Source organism: Tinamus guttatus, unplaced genomic scaffold (genome assembly GCF_059628265.1).
Source record: "Tinamus guttatus ecotype Peru unplaced genomic scaffold, ASM5962826v1 Tinamus_guttatus_pri_ptg000546l, whole genome shotgun sequence".
Classification (NCBI taxonomy): Eukaryota; Metazoa; Chordata; class Aves; order Tinamiformes; family Tinamidae; genus Tinamus; species Tinamus guttatus.
The window spans coordinates 2,963,352-2,981,410 of record NW_028289080.1 but is presented as its reverse complement, the minus strand read 5'-3'; the positions used below and the strand labels follow the sequence as shown (position 1 = coordinate 2,981,410).

The following is an 18,059-nucleotide window of genomic DNA, read 5'->3' as shown; positions in this document are numbered from 1 at the left end:
ATACCGCTTCCTTACTGACACGGAAGAGCACGATTCTTCAGGAGCAGACCCACCGATTACCAACGATAATGACTTGAAAATGACTTTTCAGGTAATAGTGTGCCTTGTGTAATGGAACCCTTATATGTTTATATATTTTTCATTTTAATTTATGCAGCAAAATTATATACAGAGCACTGTCTAAATCACCTTCTTGCTCATAGGCCCGTCTTTATTTTCCACTTTGCTTCTCTCAGTTGTGTGGACAGAGGAAAGTGGATATGCCTCTTTGATTTGGACTGAACTTTGCTGTCTTTGGACAGCTTATATGAACTGTACACTATTTTGTACACTTACTCTGTATGGATGTTTTATACCAAGGTTATTGTGAATGAATATAAAGGTGCCTCAACAGATTTTTCTCCCCTTTTTGATTTTTTTTTAATTAAATGATGGCTAAACTAAAAAAACAGGTGTAGCTCTTTAATCGTGTAACTTATAAAAACACTTTTATTTTGTATTTTACTGTGTACAGACTTTAAATATGTATATAAAATAAATTGAAAGGATGCCAAATAAAAAAGTAGATTTCCAAGTCTAGTCATTCAGTAACGCTTGCCTCCTCCCTATACGTTGTTGTCAGCTGTGTCCAAGACCAAAGCCTCTGACATTTGTTAGAAAGGAAGAGAAAGCACCCCCCTTTATCAACATTATAGAAATCCAACAACAAATTATCAGCTTCAAATAAATAATAAAAAAAAACCTTAAAAGACTACGGATCTAACTTTTATGTAGGAAGTGGTTAGACCGAATAACTAAAGCTTTGCACAGTTATAACCACACTAGAACCAAATAAACCACCTGGCTGCCTGATAATCTTTCACAAATACTTTTACACAAAGAGCAGATTGAAACTGAGGGTAAAAACTCTTAAGCAGACTGGAGCAGAACTACATTCTAATAAATAAATATTTTAGTTTGATAAGACTTAAAGCTAAGAAAAATGAGTTCTTTTTTTTTCCTTATTTTTAATTAAACACTCTAGTAATATCTGTATCACTTGTAGAGCTTCAAATTAACTAAGAGATGGGACTACAAAAAGTAGCATGGGAAGTGGTCCAGTTTCTTATTAGTGCTTACTGCACCATTTTTAAATATCCTGACTCTGCAAGGTTTAGAAAGAAAAGGATATTCAGGTTTACAGAAGCACTTTCTCACATCTGCAGATGATATTAAACTCTAAAAATGTAACTATCCATACAAACTAGTGTGTGTGTATATAGGTATATTTTTAATCAGCTAACATGCTTGAGTCAGGATGAATTTATGTCCTTCACAAGTGAAGAAAGAGAGCAGAAGGCAGCGGGGAGGCTGTGGGTGCGACGCGGTGCTCGCGCCCATCGTGGTCGCACTCCCAAACTAATGACCCTCCTGGAAGCCCAATGTGGTCTCCTCCACCCAGGCCCCAATACCACCTACCTCCCCAGCCCACGACTCCACAGCCCTTTTCCAGGAGGGGATGGAAGGGACACATCGGAAGGCATTGGGAAAGATCCCAGGGAACAGCGCAGTGACACATCCCAGGCTGCAAACTCGTCTTGCTGGAACCGCTGCTGGGGAACGTCCCCCTCCAAGAGCAGCAAGGACGTCCGCACTGACCCCCATGGCTGCGAGGAGCTATGGTGTGGGTCCAGAAGGCTACAAAATATGAATAAAATGAGAGCTTGGAAACAGATAGATATTCAAGAGAAGATGAGGTAAGAGAAAAATCATGAGAGGATGAGTATGGAAAACAGCAGCATAGAGAAGAGAACCAGGAAGGGACAGAGGAGGCCAAAAAAGAAAAAAAAAAGAGTTCCTGAGCGGTGTTGAGTGTTTTGGTGCTAGTCCAATATGGATTCAAGGGCTTTCCAAGCTCAGGGCAGCAGCACTGGCTTCTGTGCCAATGCGCTTCCGTGGACCAAAAGAAGTTTATAAAATGTGGGAAAAAAACAGCTTGAGTGCATCCAAACCTTGCCTAAGCACGTCCAAAACTCCATAAAACTGTTCCCCAGGGATAGACAAAACCTATTGCTAGAGATGAACTTGTGCTGCCGTGTTGTTTGCAACTCAGAAGGAAAAAAGTGTAAGAGAAGGGGAAAAAAAAGAACACGGTGACCCGGAAGACTTCCGCCGGAACATTGCAATGACTACCCATTAGCACCCTATTTTTTTCTTTTAATGTGATGTAGGTAATGCCTAGCCAACATCAGTCCCTAGCTTGTCTTGAAGGGCAGAGACGAAGCCCAACATCCACATCCCATTGAGTGTCCTCACGCCAAGGGCAGCCCCGGTGACCAACAGTTTTAAGAGCTAAAACCGCACAAACTTCAAAGCCTGAACAGGAATTGTGGATTGAGAAGGGACAAAAGTGCAGGGGAGCCACAAATCTGAATAAATAAGCATCAATTTTATTGAATCATGAATAATTTAAGACTGGTACAATCATCAGCTTTATTCTCCATGACACAGGGCTGGGGAAGGGGGAAAAACGGGGAGGGCGAGAGAGGGGAGCATGATCTCAAACAGACCATTCACAAATCCCGATCCTAAATGAGAATTCAAAATTAAATAGGGAGAGGAGCAAAATGGAAAACGTCATAAATGTACACAAAATACTCAATTCCTAGTTTTTCTCTTAAAAAATGGCTAGAAAAAATTCATCAAAATGCAGCACTTTTAATCAAATATTTACATTTCTATGTTACAATGAAAAAATGTACATCTTATAGAACATATTTCATAAACTGTTCCACTGGAAACGACTAGATCAAAAGAGCAACCTTCCATTTAATATCCACAAAGAAAGTTTTTTTTTGTTTTGTTTTTATATTTTTCTTGAAAGAAAACTGCCACATTTAGACAAGATTTAATACACATAATATCGAAGTTAAGCATCCACAATGAAATATCATCTTCCTTTTTTTTTTTTTTTTTTCCAAAAATGTACAAAAAGGCTAACCAACCCCCTCCCTTCCCTTCCCCAAATAAACTACATCTCATTTATGGCCTGGATAATTCTTGGCAGTTCTGACACAAAGAAAACTGTTCATACTTTCAATTTCATAACTCACCGTGAATGTTGCATAGAATCTTGCATTTACTTATTTATTTGTTTGTTTGTTTTTAAACAAGCTGACTTTGGAAATAAAAAGGCAAAAAATAAAAGGAAGCATTTTGCAAAAAGCTTTAAAGAAGAGCAAAGCTACTAAGAGAGAGACTTAGGCTATGAAAAATCCTGATGATTTTTTTTAAAGAAAGAAATGTGCACAACAGGTAACCCTGCTTCCCGAAGTTCCTGAAAAGACTGAATATTGTGACGCTTAGAATGACTAGCCTACTCAAAATTGCCTCTTACTTACTGTAATCCAAAGTAGTGTCAATAGAGAATCACATTTTTTTTTTCCTGAGCTTAAGCACAGGATTAAAAATGAGAAAAAAAAAATCCTCACAAATAAACCACCATTTCAAACATGCCTTAGAGGACTCAGTTAAAGGTAACTTTCTAGGCTATCAAGTACATTTAAAGCCCCAGCCCTGGAACCGGCTTTTTTTTTTTTTTTTTTCCAGGCACATGCTCTATCCACATGGATTCGGTTGGAGGATCCGGAACCCAGATTCACAGTAGTAGCAGGTAAAGTCAGTGCTGGGAAGCAGAATTGTCACAACAGCTGGAAAAAAAAAAAAATCCACCTCCCTTTACATCAGCAGCCTCATGCTGCATATATGATTCCCTACAGATTTATCCCATTTCTTTTTACAGTACCAAGACCCGGACTAGGTACATTGGCCAAGGAAGCCTCAGTATTTCATTCAGCGAAATAATCAAATAAAATTCATAAGTTTAAATCACTAACTACACCAAGCTCTCACCCCCTCCCCCATCATTAAAATATTTTTTTTTACAATAATTTTTTTTTTAAAAAACATCAGCACTTAGAAGTTGTAACAGGAGCCGATTCAAGACCAGCTCAATAAGACAAAATAAGTACAGTCATGTCACAGAAAGTCATGAGGTATAATAAAACCATCCTCTCACTGAGTCACAAAAGCACAAACTTGCCTTCTATATTATTTTAAACCCACTAGGATTAATAAGCTCTTAATAAAACTGTTTGTAGTAAGTTTTCTTTTTTCACATTGAAAAAAAACCTGGCATATTCCTGTTATTAATGATGGCATTTATTACTGTTGAAAAGCTCTTTTTTCCCTTCTGCATGGATAAAACAGCTCTTCAGTGATCTACTAGCTGCGGATTGATATGAACCTGAAAAGTTTTCTCATTTCCCTCCTTTATTTTTTTTTCTTCCTTTCCTGTCACATTTAACAAATCCTAATATCTCGTATAAACAATATTCACAGCAACTTCCGATATCTCAAGAGATGACTTTAGCCCTGTCGGTTTATTTAACTAAAATCCCGTTAATATACAGCGCTAGTTGAATCAACACGATTCGTACAAAATAAGGCATTGCTTTTCAAATTCAGCACCAGGAGAGCGATAGCTGGAAGGGGAGCGAGGCCCGAAGCTCTGGCTGAGGCACTGGCTCGGGCCTGCACCGAGGAGGCCGCAAGGTGCCGGCCCCGGCCTACTCCGAGGAGGCCGCAAGGCCGGGCCTGCCCCGAGCAGGCCGCAAGGTGCCGGCCCAGGCCCAACCCGAGGAGGCCGCAAGGTGCCGGCCCAGGCCCGACCCGAGGAGGCCATGAAGCGCTGGCCCCAGCCTACCCCGTGGAGGCCGCAAGGTGCCGGCCCCGGCCTACCCCGAGGAGGCCACAAGGCTGGGCCTGCCCCGAGGAGGCTGCAAGGTGCTGGCCCAGGCCCGACCCGAGCAGGCCACAAGGTGCCGACCCAGGCCCGACCCGAGGAGGCCGCAAGGTGCCAGCCCAGGCCCAACCCGAGGAGGCCATGAAGCGCTGGCCCCGGCCTACCCCGTGGAGGCTGCAAGGTGCCGGCCCCGGCCTACCCCGAGGAGGCTGCGCAGGCCTGGGCCTGCCCTGCGGAGGCCGCGAGGTGCCGGCCTGGGCCTGCCCTGCGGAGGCCGCGAGGCGAGGTGCCCCCGGCCCCCAGCAGCAGCACGAGCCTTAACACTGATGGAGGCACAGGCATGTGCGTTCGGAGAGGAGGAATAAAAGCAGGTTCACAGCTCGGCCGAAACTCAAGAGCGTGGCCCGGCTGAGCCCCTAGAGCTGCAGTACCTTTCCCTCCTTTTCTTATTTATCTTTTATTTTTTCCAGACATAGATATTGTTAAGATACTACTTTCTGCAGTTAGGAACAGTAATCATGGATGTAAGTATTGTCGCCAGAGTAGTGCCGGAGCCGCCACACGGCCGAGTTTTAATAACCCACTGATATTCGTGCTGATCTGAACAAAAACCCTGACAACCCCCCTCCCCCTTCCCACCCCAAAAATAAACTTTTCAGAAAACAGCTGTAATGTTTCATGGCAAGAATTGGAAATGGAGGCAGCAGAGGGTAAATTGCCGACCCTGCCGCCCAAGCGGGCAGAGGTCCATGGATGCCAGTGGGAAGAGACTTGGGCCCAGAATAGCAACAGGCTACCTGATCTTCAACGTTTAGTAGCATTGTTGGACACACAGTGTTTGAAAAGAACCTGATTTGTTCCGACGGTAAATATATATCTTCCTCTTTATATATAGTATATCTTTATAAACACACAATGAAAGCACGCCAAGGTCTCAGACTGGCAAGGAGAGCAGTGCTTTTTCTTTTCCCCTCTATTTTTTTTTTAATTTCTTATATTTTTTCAAACTTCCCTCTTTTGAAGTTTTGCCTCTCATGGAATATCTTTACCAAGGCAAGTAAATATTGTGATAGCACCAGAACTATACAAAGCTGAGTTTCATCTGCAAAGCTGATCGGTAAAAGTCCAGTCCTCACCTAAATGTGTTTGGTCAGAAGCAGCATAGGCAAAAACTTTCTCTCCCCTCTTTTTCTGAACAGTACATGGCACAAAGGTGTTTGCTTCATAGCTGTGAAGTTCCCCCCCTCCTTTTACTTTTTTTTTTTCTTTCTTTCTTTTGAAATGATGGATATTTTTACTGTCTTCAGTATCTTAGGCATGAGAGCTTACAGCAACTAAACAGAAAAACAAACAAACCCCAAAGGAATAGTGCAGTTCTTATTGTAAAAAGAAAAACAATACAAAGGTTGTTTGGGTTGCCTGCACCCAGGTTCAAGACTGACTCAAAGTGTCTTGTTCTTGCAGCTCTAATACTGAGGTACCAGCCCAGCCTAGCCCAGGAACATGTTCTTTTCACGAGTTAGTCATCATGCTTCTTGCAAGACAGCAGGACAGCAATAATGGAAATTATTTCTTTCTCTCTGATGAAGATCACAACGTGGACTCCAGAGACGAATCGAGGATGTCATCATGATGGCTGTTGCTGTTGGAGTCACTGTCGTAACTCTGGGGACTTGAGTAGTTGGCTGCTTCTTGCAGTCTCATCAGCATGTTCATCTGCAAAAACAGAAGTCCGGGATTATTTGTACACTATGAGGCAGAATATCCACTCCATAAAGAAGTCACGGGGACATTCACTTTGCCAGGGTGTGACCAAGCTAAGGGAAAAGACAGCTGAGCTAATTCCTATTGATTACGTGAAATGAGGTATTACACATGTGAGCAAGCTAGCCACAAACTGCATGCTGTTCCAGGAGAGGTGAAAGGTAGAATGAGGTGGTGTCTACAGCCATACTCCACAGGAGCATCCTTCTTGCTCTCATCCTTCTCCTGTCTTGCTCTGACTTAGGGAAGTATGTAGAGTAGTTGAAGGAGGCTTATTTGAATGTGTGAGCACACAGCTCAATGTGTGTACATATATAGCAGCTTGTGAAAACTGTAGTACTGAATGAGTATGTTCCCAATCTTCCAGAAAAATAAACACCTCAAAAGAACAGTTTCAGGGTGTTCATAGTTTGCACAGCAGTTTCAAGAACTGTCTCCCATCAAATGAAACGTATATGAGGTCCAACTTGTACCTCAAAGTATACATTTTACAGAAGTGCATGTTAAAATTGATATTTTAGTTTCCAATTTGTAAATTAGACTCCAGTCATGGACAGCACTGTTTCATATACACAATGCAAAACTTAGTTTACTTTTGAGAAGAAAAAAATGGTTCAGAGAACCATTGAAAGCAACATCTATTTCGTGCTTCTGGCAGAGTGGGACAAATCAAATGGCTCCCCTGTGTTATCCACACAGCAGAGATGTACGAAAGTACCCAACTCCACAGTGCAGAAATTAAGCTTATTACACTCTGTCAGTCACTCAGCTCATAGCCTCAAAAAATGAATTCAAAACGTTTCTGCTACTGTTTTCTGCAAAACCTTACGGGCTTTGCGTACCAATGCACACCCACGGGCTGATTTTATGACTTCCTGAGAAAGATTTCTCATTCAAAAACCTTGAAACACTTCCCAGTTTATATTTGATTCCTGTTTCTAATCCCCGTTAGCAAGGAAAACTAACCAGTTCTGACATTTAAAAAGAGAGAACTTACCAAAGGATCTCCTTCAGCATCACTCACTGGAACTTGTTTGCTGGTAGAGCCTTCCCTCGACACAGAGTAGCCATCAAACCCCACATCTTCAGGCCGGAGTTGTAGCAGAGGAGGCCACTCATGATGCTGTGGGGTGGCTGCCCAGGGATAAGTGTCCATCACCCATTTGGCAGGATCCTCCCAGGGAGCTCTCCTCCCATACAGCTGGAAAATTGCAAAGGCATTTTTTTTTTTTTAACATTGCTGGTAGTTTACCATTTTACTCAGCACTTACACAATCAAAATGAATGTGCCACGACCGCTCCCCTGCAGAAGAAGCTTTCAAGCAGAGCTGAAATAAAATGAACGAGATTTTCACTGTCCAAATGGTTCACAAAGTTCTGGGCATTTTTCATGGCAAATGACATGGAAGAGGCTGACCACCTCTTGCACAAATGCAGCACCCCAACATCATTTAAAGAAACTTGAAAGTAACCTCACTTTGGAAAGTTTGGGGCTTTTTTTTTTTTCTCTCTAATTAAATAAGTTAAATACAGACTAGAGGCCATTAATGTTCATATCTGCTTTACAACAGCAAAGCTTACCTAAAGCTCCATAGAAGGAAATGTGATACCCGTCATCAAGCAACAACCATGAATGTCACAGCAAAGGTTTCTAAGACAGGAGAACTTCTCTGCACTCAACCAAGAAATAAAGCAGCAGAAGAATTTGGCTATGGTCAGGCCTAGCTTATTCTACTCCATGGTCTATTTTGACAGGTTTGCCATACTCAGACAAAAAGAAATTCCTTTTCATGTCCCATGACTTTCAAAAGCAAAATGTTCACTTGATTTCCAGGTTTTCAGTTCTGCTCTGGGAATTTCTGTGCCAAGCAAGTTTAGGGATTGAAACCCCAATTCAGAGACCTCTCACTCTCGTATCCAATACAGGGTGGGAAAACACAGTGGGTGGAACAAGGGTAGTTGAGGTCTTTGAAGGACCTAAGACTGCCTCAACTTCCTCACTATTTATTTCCTTTTTTCCTCTGGCACTCATTCTATTCTCCTCCTCATTTCCAGTGAGCAAATTTAGGACAAGCTTTTCTGAGCTTACCTCACAGGCTAAAGAAGTCTTATTTTTCCACCAGAGCTTTTCTGTACGAGTTATGTGAAACTTAGGTGGATGTGAATGCAAGCTCTAACGGCAGTCAAATGCCACGCAGAAATCCCAAAGCACTGGATTTCTCTCCACACCAACACCTGCTTTATTCAGAAGCAGAATCCCTCTGCTCACAGCACATATGTCCAGTAGATGGTGCTCGACCACCTTGAACACGTTCTTCTTGCACAAGGCAGCGTATCATTTCCCCAACACCGTCTCTTCAGGCTTCGTGTAAACCAGCTCTCCTGTTTTCACCTCATTCTTGAATTTACGAGCAACACATGACAGCTACTAAATGGGGAGAATTTTACATCTTAGGCACTGTCCTTGGTTTTTCACAGAGACCTGGTCCCTTTGTTCCTAGTTCACCCTGAAAACTAGCTAACGAGTAGGATTTCTGCTTCAATATATGAAATAATCACCAATCTTCAGCAGTCTGGAGGCTGAATCCCTAACTCACTATTCCCTTCCACAGCAGCTGCTTCTGTGCATCCCCTCTGCAGGCAGATTTCCTAGAGAGGAGCTGCAACATCGACCCAGCCAGGCTGGTTCTTGGAGCACCAAGGAGAAGGAAAGAAGCCACGGGGAGCCTGGGTCCCCTTTTTATGGGTGCCGTATTCTTCATCAACGCAGCAAGCAGAATGAACATGCGTTCTTATAGCCCTCTAATTTTTACACCCCTGTTTCGAAGAACCAAAAGCTCCGCAGCTCCAGTGAGAGCAGTTTTTGCAGGATCCATTTGGCTCACTTGTCTTGGACCCAAAATAGTTCTCTAAATGAGAAATAGAACTATAAAAACAGCACAGTTCAGATCCACAGAGGACAGAATTAAATCAGCAGTCCACCCTTCCTTCCTGGCAGGCAATTCCAGATGGGAAGATGTATTCATAGGGGGGTCTTTGTGGCAGGACAGAAAATAAAACAAAAGGAAACACACACTTCTAAGCAAGGCCCTTGCTGCTCTTTGAGGACTGAAGTCAGACTCTTACCCACTAACTCAGTAAGAGAGAGCTTCTGGAGTAAGTTGAGACATTATTTAAGTGCAATTTCTTAGTGTTATTTAGGGAAGCAGGATCAAGAAATTAAAGCAAAAAAAAAAACGAAGCTTTTTTTTCACATTTTAGACTAATATTTTACAGACATTTAAGTATTTTGTGCGTCAAGTTACAGCCACAGAAAAAGCTGTCATTACTTAGTTTTATTCAGAGCTGCGTTGCCTTCCAGATGGGTACCAGATGGATCTGCTCACCTGTAGTCCTTCTCTAACTGCCTCCAGGAGATATGGGATGATGGAGTAGTTCCACAAGTCGGTAAACCAAACTCTAGAACCATCCACATCTATTGGACACGAGAGGAAGAGTCGCGGACCTAGAAGAGCAAATTCACAGATTACAGTCAAACCATGATCATGAGAGGCATCAAAATAGGATCAAACAGCAATTTCCAAGTTTCTACAGAAATGAGCCCAGGATGAGAAAACAAGCATAGCTATCCGGTCCATTGTTCTTCTTGAGCATTTGAAAATCTTTTAAATCAACTTGAAAAAGTAAAGCCCTTCAGGAGAAAACAACTTAGCAGATTTCATAAGACAGCATGCATCAATGACTAACTGAGGTCTATTACAAAGTGTTTAGAAACTTCTCCTTCAATTTCCTTGAGAGGACACGGCGATTTAAACGCAGAGTTTTAAAGAAACCTCTTTTTTTCCACCCGGTGCAGTAAAAGGAAATAAAGTATATACATTCATGTTGGTCTAGAAATGAATTTGTTTCCCAAGTAGGCAGAAGACTTACCGATAGTAACATCAGAGGAGCTGTGAGCCTCCAAGAACTTGTTCAGGTGTTGCCAGACCTTGGGAATCCAATCAATGATTTTAACCAGCTCTGCATTTCTCATCCTGCCACTAATTTCTGTTTCAATGAGTTTTCTTCTCAGGAAACGACCAAGAAAGCCCTTGACTGGCTCAGTGTGGTTAGCACATAGCACCCATCTAAAGCAGGACAATAAGAATGTCAGTCATTTATCGTTCATACCAGAGAAAACAACTACCTTGGCCAAATTTTGTTTATTATCTAGTTATTCCAGTCATATATTTTTCTCAGAAAAAAATATTTTGGAATTATAGGTTCACAATATTAAGCACTTCATGCTTTGATCCATTTCATTTTATTTCTCATTCAAGATCTGCTTTGCCTGTTATCATATTTTTATCATATTTTTATGTTATCATATGTTTGAGGATCTAGTGCCTTGAAAAAAACCCGAAAAGTGAAAGTTTTACAAACTCTAGTGATTTTAATAACAAAATCATAATGTAAAGCTGCACATGTTAGGGCAGCAACTAGCAGAGATTGGTATTTCTCCTTCGGTTTGCCATTTCAGCTGATAAGAACAACTGCAGATGACTCAGTAGCCCTTACTCTGTTACCACTTCAAAAACACAAATGAGAAACATGAATAAACAGTACCTGAAATTATGGTGAAGTTGAAGATTAGGTGTTGAAGAGGTGGCTTGGTTCATAGTGCCAATAATATATGGACTATTAAAAAAAATCATGGAAACTTTGTAAAGAAACAGAACAAAACAAAAAGATCCCACATATTTTAATAAGATCTTAACATTAAAAAAGATCGTTCAACCCTCTTTTGTCAAAGCAGGCTTTTGCAGTTATATATAACGAATTTTTCTACTGAGAATCTGAATTATAAGAACTTTAAATTATGAAAGCAAAATGGAAATCTCAAAACAGACTCTTCCATTAAAAATAGGCACTTAGTACAGAAGATCTACTGCATGAAAGGAGTGCAGATTACCCATACCTTCTACTACTTTTTCTATTACTTATTACAGAAAAAATAGCAGTTTTATAAAGCAAAAAAGCTGTTATGAAGCACTATCTCATAACATCATTTCTGACGACTTTTTCAAACGAATGCAGCGTTCATTTTGCATTCATATGTTGGACTGTGTTTGTATGAGTGCAGTAAAGAGATGAGGAACACGATCTGAAGTTCTTTACCATTTGTGGTACTTGCAGTTTAGAAGACCATTGAAGATTTCTCCCAGGGAGCTAACATGATGCAAGTTATCCAAAATGATGACGAGAGGCATATCGACAGCATTATTTTCACTATTGCACTGGTCTGCTAGGTTGGACAGGTATTGGCGGAGTTCCTGCCAAGCACGAACAAGCAAACAACAGCGTTCACCACACTGCTTGTGTAGGCAGGCAAGACACTGAAAGACCAACGACTATTTGTCATGAAATCTGAAACAAAAGGACCTGCCACCTTACCAACGGTCACATTCTCCTCATAGAATTAAAAAAAAGGGGGTCTTTCCTCTGTGTTACTCTAAAGATTCAATGACTACATCAGAAACCCTATGTGGGATGAGACCCCGCAGGAGGTAAGATTTAATCTTTTGGTTTGTGTGTTTCTTTCCATTTGTGCAGTTCTAATCTGATGCTCAGAGGTCTGAAATACATCTTCCTTCTCTTGAGGAACTTGTTCAGATCTCTACATCCTAAGCCAGCTAGTTGCTTTACGTTCCAGCTGGGTTTGCTGTAGGTTCTTGCAACCCTATTTCTAGCTAAGTAAAGCACACAGAATTAATCTGGAGAAGGGCACTCCTCCACAGAGGCTGAATTCGGATGCCTTCTGCAGAAACATGAAGGAAGGACGAGCACGCAGTGCTACTGTTGGGTCACTGAGTGCGGTTGAAATGCTCTCACCATCTTTGAAGCATTTATTACATAGCACATCTCAAATTATACCACTGGGCTACAACCACTATTTCAACCAGCTCTTTTCTCTAAAGGAAAATTTGCCTAAGGTCATCAAATGTACAGACTTTTTCTTTCTTTCTTTCTTTTTTTTTTTCTTTCCTCTCTTTCTTTTGTCTTTTATTTTTTTTTAAAGCCTAGAAATTCACAGGAGGTATATTCAACAAAACCAGAAGTACGCAAAAAGCAGAGACATGCCTTACCAGCTCAGGAATGTGCCTGGACAACAGTACCTACAGAAACAGCATATGCAGATGACTGCTGCTGATACTTGCAGCTGCAGGAACTCCAACAGCCTAGAGATGCATTTGATGGTTTTTGGAAAAGAGCCCACATGCAACAGGGATCACTGAAATTGCTGGGAATTTTATGCAGGTGTTTAAGTTCCTCAGCAATTCGCAGGCTCCCAGGCACTTGAAAATCAAGACCCCTTTAGACACTTAAATACACACCTACTCTTTTGGCCCAATAAACGGGTGAAACGGGAGATTTGAAAGTCTTAATATTATTCCTTTCAAGACACACACAACGCCTTGAAAAGGAAGGTCAAATTTAAATCACGTTTAGCCTATTATTAATGAACTAAAAAAGCAGGCTCTCATTTTTGATATGTGGTAACATTCATTGGGCAAGGGCAATTCCCATTTCCTCACCTTACTGGATTTATGGTCCACGTTGAAGGTTGCAATAATTCCATCGGCCAGCTCCCTGCCCTCTCTGAGGACCATATACTCAGAGAGGCGATTTGCCAGGTATGTTTTACCAGTGCCACTAGGGCCAGACAAGATAATCCGTCTGTGTTCCATCAGGAGAGACACATAGCGCTGCAGGATCGGCTTGGGAATCAGCGATTCAAACACCAGGCAGTCCAGGCTGTTCTCACAGATACCTGCAAAACAAAAGATCCCTCGACTAGGGAAACGGCTTTTTTTTTTTCCCCTAAATTATTGCAATTTTGAAAGATTTTTTTTTTACTAATTAGTTGTAATGCTGAAAGTATCCTACTGCTGAAGTTGCACGAAATTCAAAGTTAGTTGAAGCAATTGATTAGGCACCAGAGAGTGCTGGAAAATGTTGCGCCTGGACTCACTAATAGCATGAGAAACCCCCCAAAATATAACCAAAATATAACCACAGACGTAGACCCAAGGTAACCCAGCTGTTCCTCACTCCAGACATAAATCCTTTCTCTGTCTCTGTTACCCCTCCCGATGAAGCAGGGCAGACACCTAGAGCAGTTACAGGGAGTGCAGGGGAGGCGGTGAGCGTAACACGCAGCCCGCGCTTCAGCTTGCCCGTTTTTCGAACTACTCAACCACCACCTACTGCATCCAAGCCCTTCTCTGGATAAAAGTTACAAAAATGATTCCATCTGAACCCATGAACCTTTAGTTTCACTGTTATTTTGTCATGTGCAGTACGTTCACCCAGAATTTCCCTGTTTACTTTTGAATCTATAGACCAAAAAACAAAACAAAACAAAAAACCAGCTATCATCAACTCCCCCTACTTTCCCAAACACTTGTAATTAAACTCCTTCTCTGTGTGCTGATGGTTATCTTCCCTAACATAAAACTGCTGCTGATAAGCATTTACGCAATATCAGCAGTCACCTTAGGCAAAATTGGCTCAGGAAAACATGCAATGCTTCAAAATAAAACAGAAAAGGAAGCTGGCAGATCCTACACAGACAGAAATATCTGCATCGCGATGGTTGGAATACTAAATATTTATATAGGCAGGTTTATATCTCAAAGGTGTAAGCAAATAACTGATTCCCATCAATTAAATATATTTATATATTATTGAAAAATGTTATCACATATGAACCTTCAAAGCACAAGCCAAGCCACTGCAAGTTAAACAAAGTCGGCTTGCAGCTTTATAGACCCGGCTCCAGAGATTCCCTATTGAACAGTGTATTCCAATTCAGCAGAATGCTCTGGGTTTGCATCAAGCCTTGGTAAACTAGGATACTCCCCAGCCTATTTTGTTTTTCTGCTTGCTACACAATGTAATTGATTTCTTATACAATTTCAGTTAATTGCCAGAGCCATGCTCTGAACCTCAGCTCCAGAAAGCTGGCAAAGCTTCCCAGCATCTTGCTACTCTGGGGCTCTACGCAGGTCTATGCTAGCTGCTTCATTGGCATAACTTGGAGCAAGCAAAATAACAGTGGTTGAGGATTTATCAGCTAATCTAGTTTCATAATAGTCCTGTAACTCTGAGAAACAACGTGGACTTATGGGAGAAATACCAACCTTATGTGCTTATCAGCATCACAGAATGAATCTGATGCAAATGTTAACAAAACACGGCCTTTCAAAAACATTTATTTCTAAGATTATTCAGAGTTTAGGACATCATGGATTCTGGGATCTGCCCTTATCTAAGGAGAGACTCTTAACCAAGGAAACTGCTATGTGTATAATTATTTCTACTACTACAGGTTGAAATTTGCTGAATTTATAAATGGTCCCTAAATCTCCGCAGTGCTTAGTGCTGTTTTTTTTTAAAAGGGCTACAATGCCAATGAATTCAATACAGAGACAGGAAAAAGAAACACAAGAGAAAGCTGTCACTTCTCTGAGCCTCTTGATGCAGCAGAGTTTGATAAAACTGTAATTCCTAAGAACTACCACTGAGGAATCAGCAATAAATACCTTTGACAGCAACTGAAATGGTGTTGTTTTCTCCAACCAGGTAGCCGCAGGGCAGCAGTTCAGGCGTCTCTGCGCTGTTTGTGCGCTTGATTTCTCCAATGCTGTAGCCCAGAACACTGTCCGAGTTCAGCCCCAGCTGACTCACTGGATCCACATGAATGATATACTCCTACAGTGCAAAAGGGATACGAAAATTTAGGCAATATTGCAAGCAATTTAGGCAATATTGCCTTTGTGCCTGAGGGTGCTATGCTGTAAGAGTAATAAACCTCTGAGAGTTAAGCTTTGCTTGGGCACACTCTGATGTGTGTCAGAGGCAAAGCTGTCCGAGAGGAACAACACGCAGTGCTTCTTGGATGCGCACCCAAATTCCAAGTAGGATGTAGACCGGGGCTCTTGCATGGGTGTCCTGCTGTCAAATAGGCTGGGAACACTGAATGGGAGCATCCAAACTCCCAGCACATTGTATGCACTTACCTTAAACAGGCGCCTGACCACGCCGTCCAGGACATCCCACTTGGTCTTGCCGCTGACGCCGATGCAGCCGATGAGGAACGTGCGGGGCCTGGCATCCTGAGCGCACACCAGCACAAATTGAACTTTACATGAGAATCATTCACGGCATATTCAGCTTTCTAGGACCTTTTTATACATTATACTACAAAGTTTCATCCTATTTATTTGTAGGAATGATGCCACAGACAGAAATCCAGTGAAATTATTAAAAATTCTACAATTTGTTTGTTATATTTGGTATATTACAGCATTTTAGTTTAAGATTTTGTTCCTGAGTTCTAAGGCAGAGAAGAAAAAAAAACCCACTCATGTCTTCCTTTATAACCGTACTTTCTATGAAACATTCACCAAAGAAAAACTGATTTCCTTCATAACACTTCAGGTGCAATGCTACATAAGAAAACATTTTCACGTGGCAACTTTACAGACTGAGCACACCACGGAGTCCAACAGAATTAGCAAAATAGTCATGCGGTCCTTTTGTGTACCCAGGGTTGTCATTTATTAATGCCAAAAATGGTACTTAATGCAAAGGAGAATTTTATTTCTGACTATTCAAGTGTTTGTACTCCTTTACTATATGTATAAACACCGGATATCAATTCTTTCTTGGATGCACTTTTACTACAGAACAGGCACGGACAATGTGAGATAACAAGGCCAGTGCGTGGCAGAGAGTGCAGCAGGTTCATTCACCTATTGCAGAATTGGAGTGGACTCCAGCATACAATATTTGAAATGTATTCGGGTGTTTATGATTCTTTAAACTACTGGGTAATGGAAAACACCTGAAAGAGGACAGTTCTAAAACATGATGCTTGCATCTGGGAGGACAACATGAACCAGAACAATAAGCTACAGCTCTCCCAGCCTGGACCCATCAGTTCTCGGGAAAGAAATGTGCTTCTAAATTTTCCAGTGCACCTCACCTATATTTTGAATTATTTCTATTATCAGTTAAACATTTTATTAAAGCTTAAATTACAGAAAGGTCCAAGGGCTTCTGCAGCTTCTAACACACGTATCTGAAGCATCCCAAGGGAAGGCTAGTTTGCTAACTCCCCTAAAGCCTAAAAGGGGGTTTGGCTTTCAGACACACTGAAATACTTAAATTGCAACTCATCCTCTACCTCACTGACAGATGGTCTAGACTCGCACTCCTGCACTACTGCCACTGGTTAATTGTAAAAAAACAAACCAACAAAACTATCCCAGCTTTGTTCTTATCCCAAAACTATTCCCATAAGGAAACTTGAACCAAAGTTGTTGGCACTGCAGTTCTAAGGGAGTAAGAACCTAATTAGTGCCTTGTCTATCAGCAGTGGCAAATTATTTTGATAAGTTTCTTTTTAAAACTTTTTGCAAATAAAAGCCTGCAAAACAGACTGGAATGTGGCAGAGAACTCAAACCCAGAGTCGCTTCTATGTGGGGACAACTCACCTCCTTCCATTTCATTTCATCCTGAAAGCTGACAACTATTCTAACATGCCTGCCTCCTTCCTTCCGAGCAGAGCCATCGCCAGGGTCATCCAGCAGCATGTCTGTGAACAGAAAACAGGGGCTGCACAGCTGCATCCTGCCAACAGTGCAGGCTGGGCTGGTTTACACTCTCACTGTGGTCAAACAAAACACACCTGGGCTTCCCATGCCCAGGGTAAAACATGAGAGACACATTTCATAGAATCATAGAATCATAGAATCATAGAATGCTTAGGGTTGGAAGGGACCTCTAGAGATCATCTAGTCCAACCCCCCTGCATACGCAGGGACACCTAACTTCCCTATTATTAATTATTAAATTTCTAACTTCCCTATCAAACATGAGGACTACTCTTGAAAAGGGAAGCTCACTGATAATTATTAGTCAGTCGCTCTGTATTTTCCTTCCTACCAAATAAAACATCCCTCTGGCAAATGTACACTATTAAACGGCTCTGAACAGAGCTCTCTGCAGCTGAGCTCATAATTGGACAGCCACGTGCTGGGTGTAGCAGAGCTGTGATGACATTGGAAGAGAAGGCCTTTTGTCAGCCCCTGACAGATTTCCACACCTTAGCTGCTAATAATTCTCCTGCTTTCATTTCTCCATGGCTAACCAAACCGAATCTTCCAAGCACAGGATAAAACCTGCCCACCGCCTCGCTCATTAAACTCACCGAGACTGGTTGACTCCGTGAGGTTCAAGCTGTGTTGAGAGAGCCCCACTGAATGTCTCGGGGAGGACGAAATGGAAACCTGAGACTGAGCCCTGCTACAGCTGCCGTGGTTTTCAGATTTCAGCCGATCGTTTTCTGCTTTCAATTTTTCAATCTCACTCTTCAAAAGACAATTCAGCAGTTAGGAGGCACAGTGAAAACAGACACTTAAAATACAGCAACAGAAGTAACAGAAAAAAACTCTAGTTTAAGTA

The 18,059-nt window shown here is 41.7% G+C and overlaps 1 protein-coding gene across 1 annotated transcript in view; it reads right to left on the bottom strand.

Annotated features, from left to right (window-relative positions):
• Nucleotides 1-6,359: 6,359 nt before the first annotated feature.
• The window catches only part of NAV2 (neuron navigator 2), a 263,629-nt gene continuing 251,929 nt past the window's right edge, over nt 6,360-18,059 (bottom strand). The window contains exons 28-38 of the mRNA XM_088534263.1: nt 17,806-17,965; nt 17,090-17,190; nt 15,610-15,705; nt 15,133-15,301; nt 13,123-13,358; nt 11,705-11,859; nt 11,153-11,224; nt 10,478-10,674; nt 9,934-10,052; nt 7,545-7,748; nt 6,360-6,499 (exon numbers count right to left, since the gene is read on the bottom strand). Of these exons, the coding sequence (XP_088390389.1) occupies nt 6,374-6,499; nt 7,545-7,748; nt 9,934-10,052; nt 10,478-10,674; nt 11,153-11,224; nt 11,705-11,859; nt 13,123-13,358; nt 15,133-15,301; nt 15,610-15,705; nt 17,090-17,190; nt 17,806-17,965 (1,635 nt within the window). The 3' untranslated portion in view covers nt 6,360-6,373. The remainder of the gene's footprint in view (nt 6,500-7,544; nt 7,749-9,933; nt 10,053-10,477; nt 10,675-11,152; nt 11,225-11,704; nt 11,860-13,122; nt 13,359-15,132; nt 15,302-15,609; nt 15,706-17,089; nt 17,191-17,805; nt 17,966-18,059) is intronic.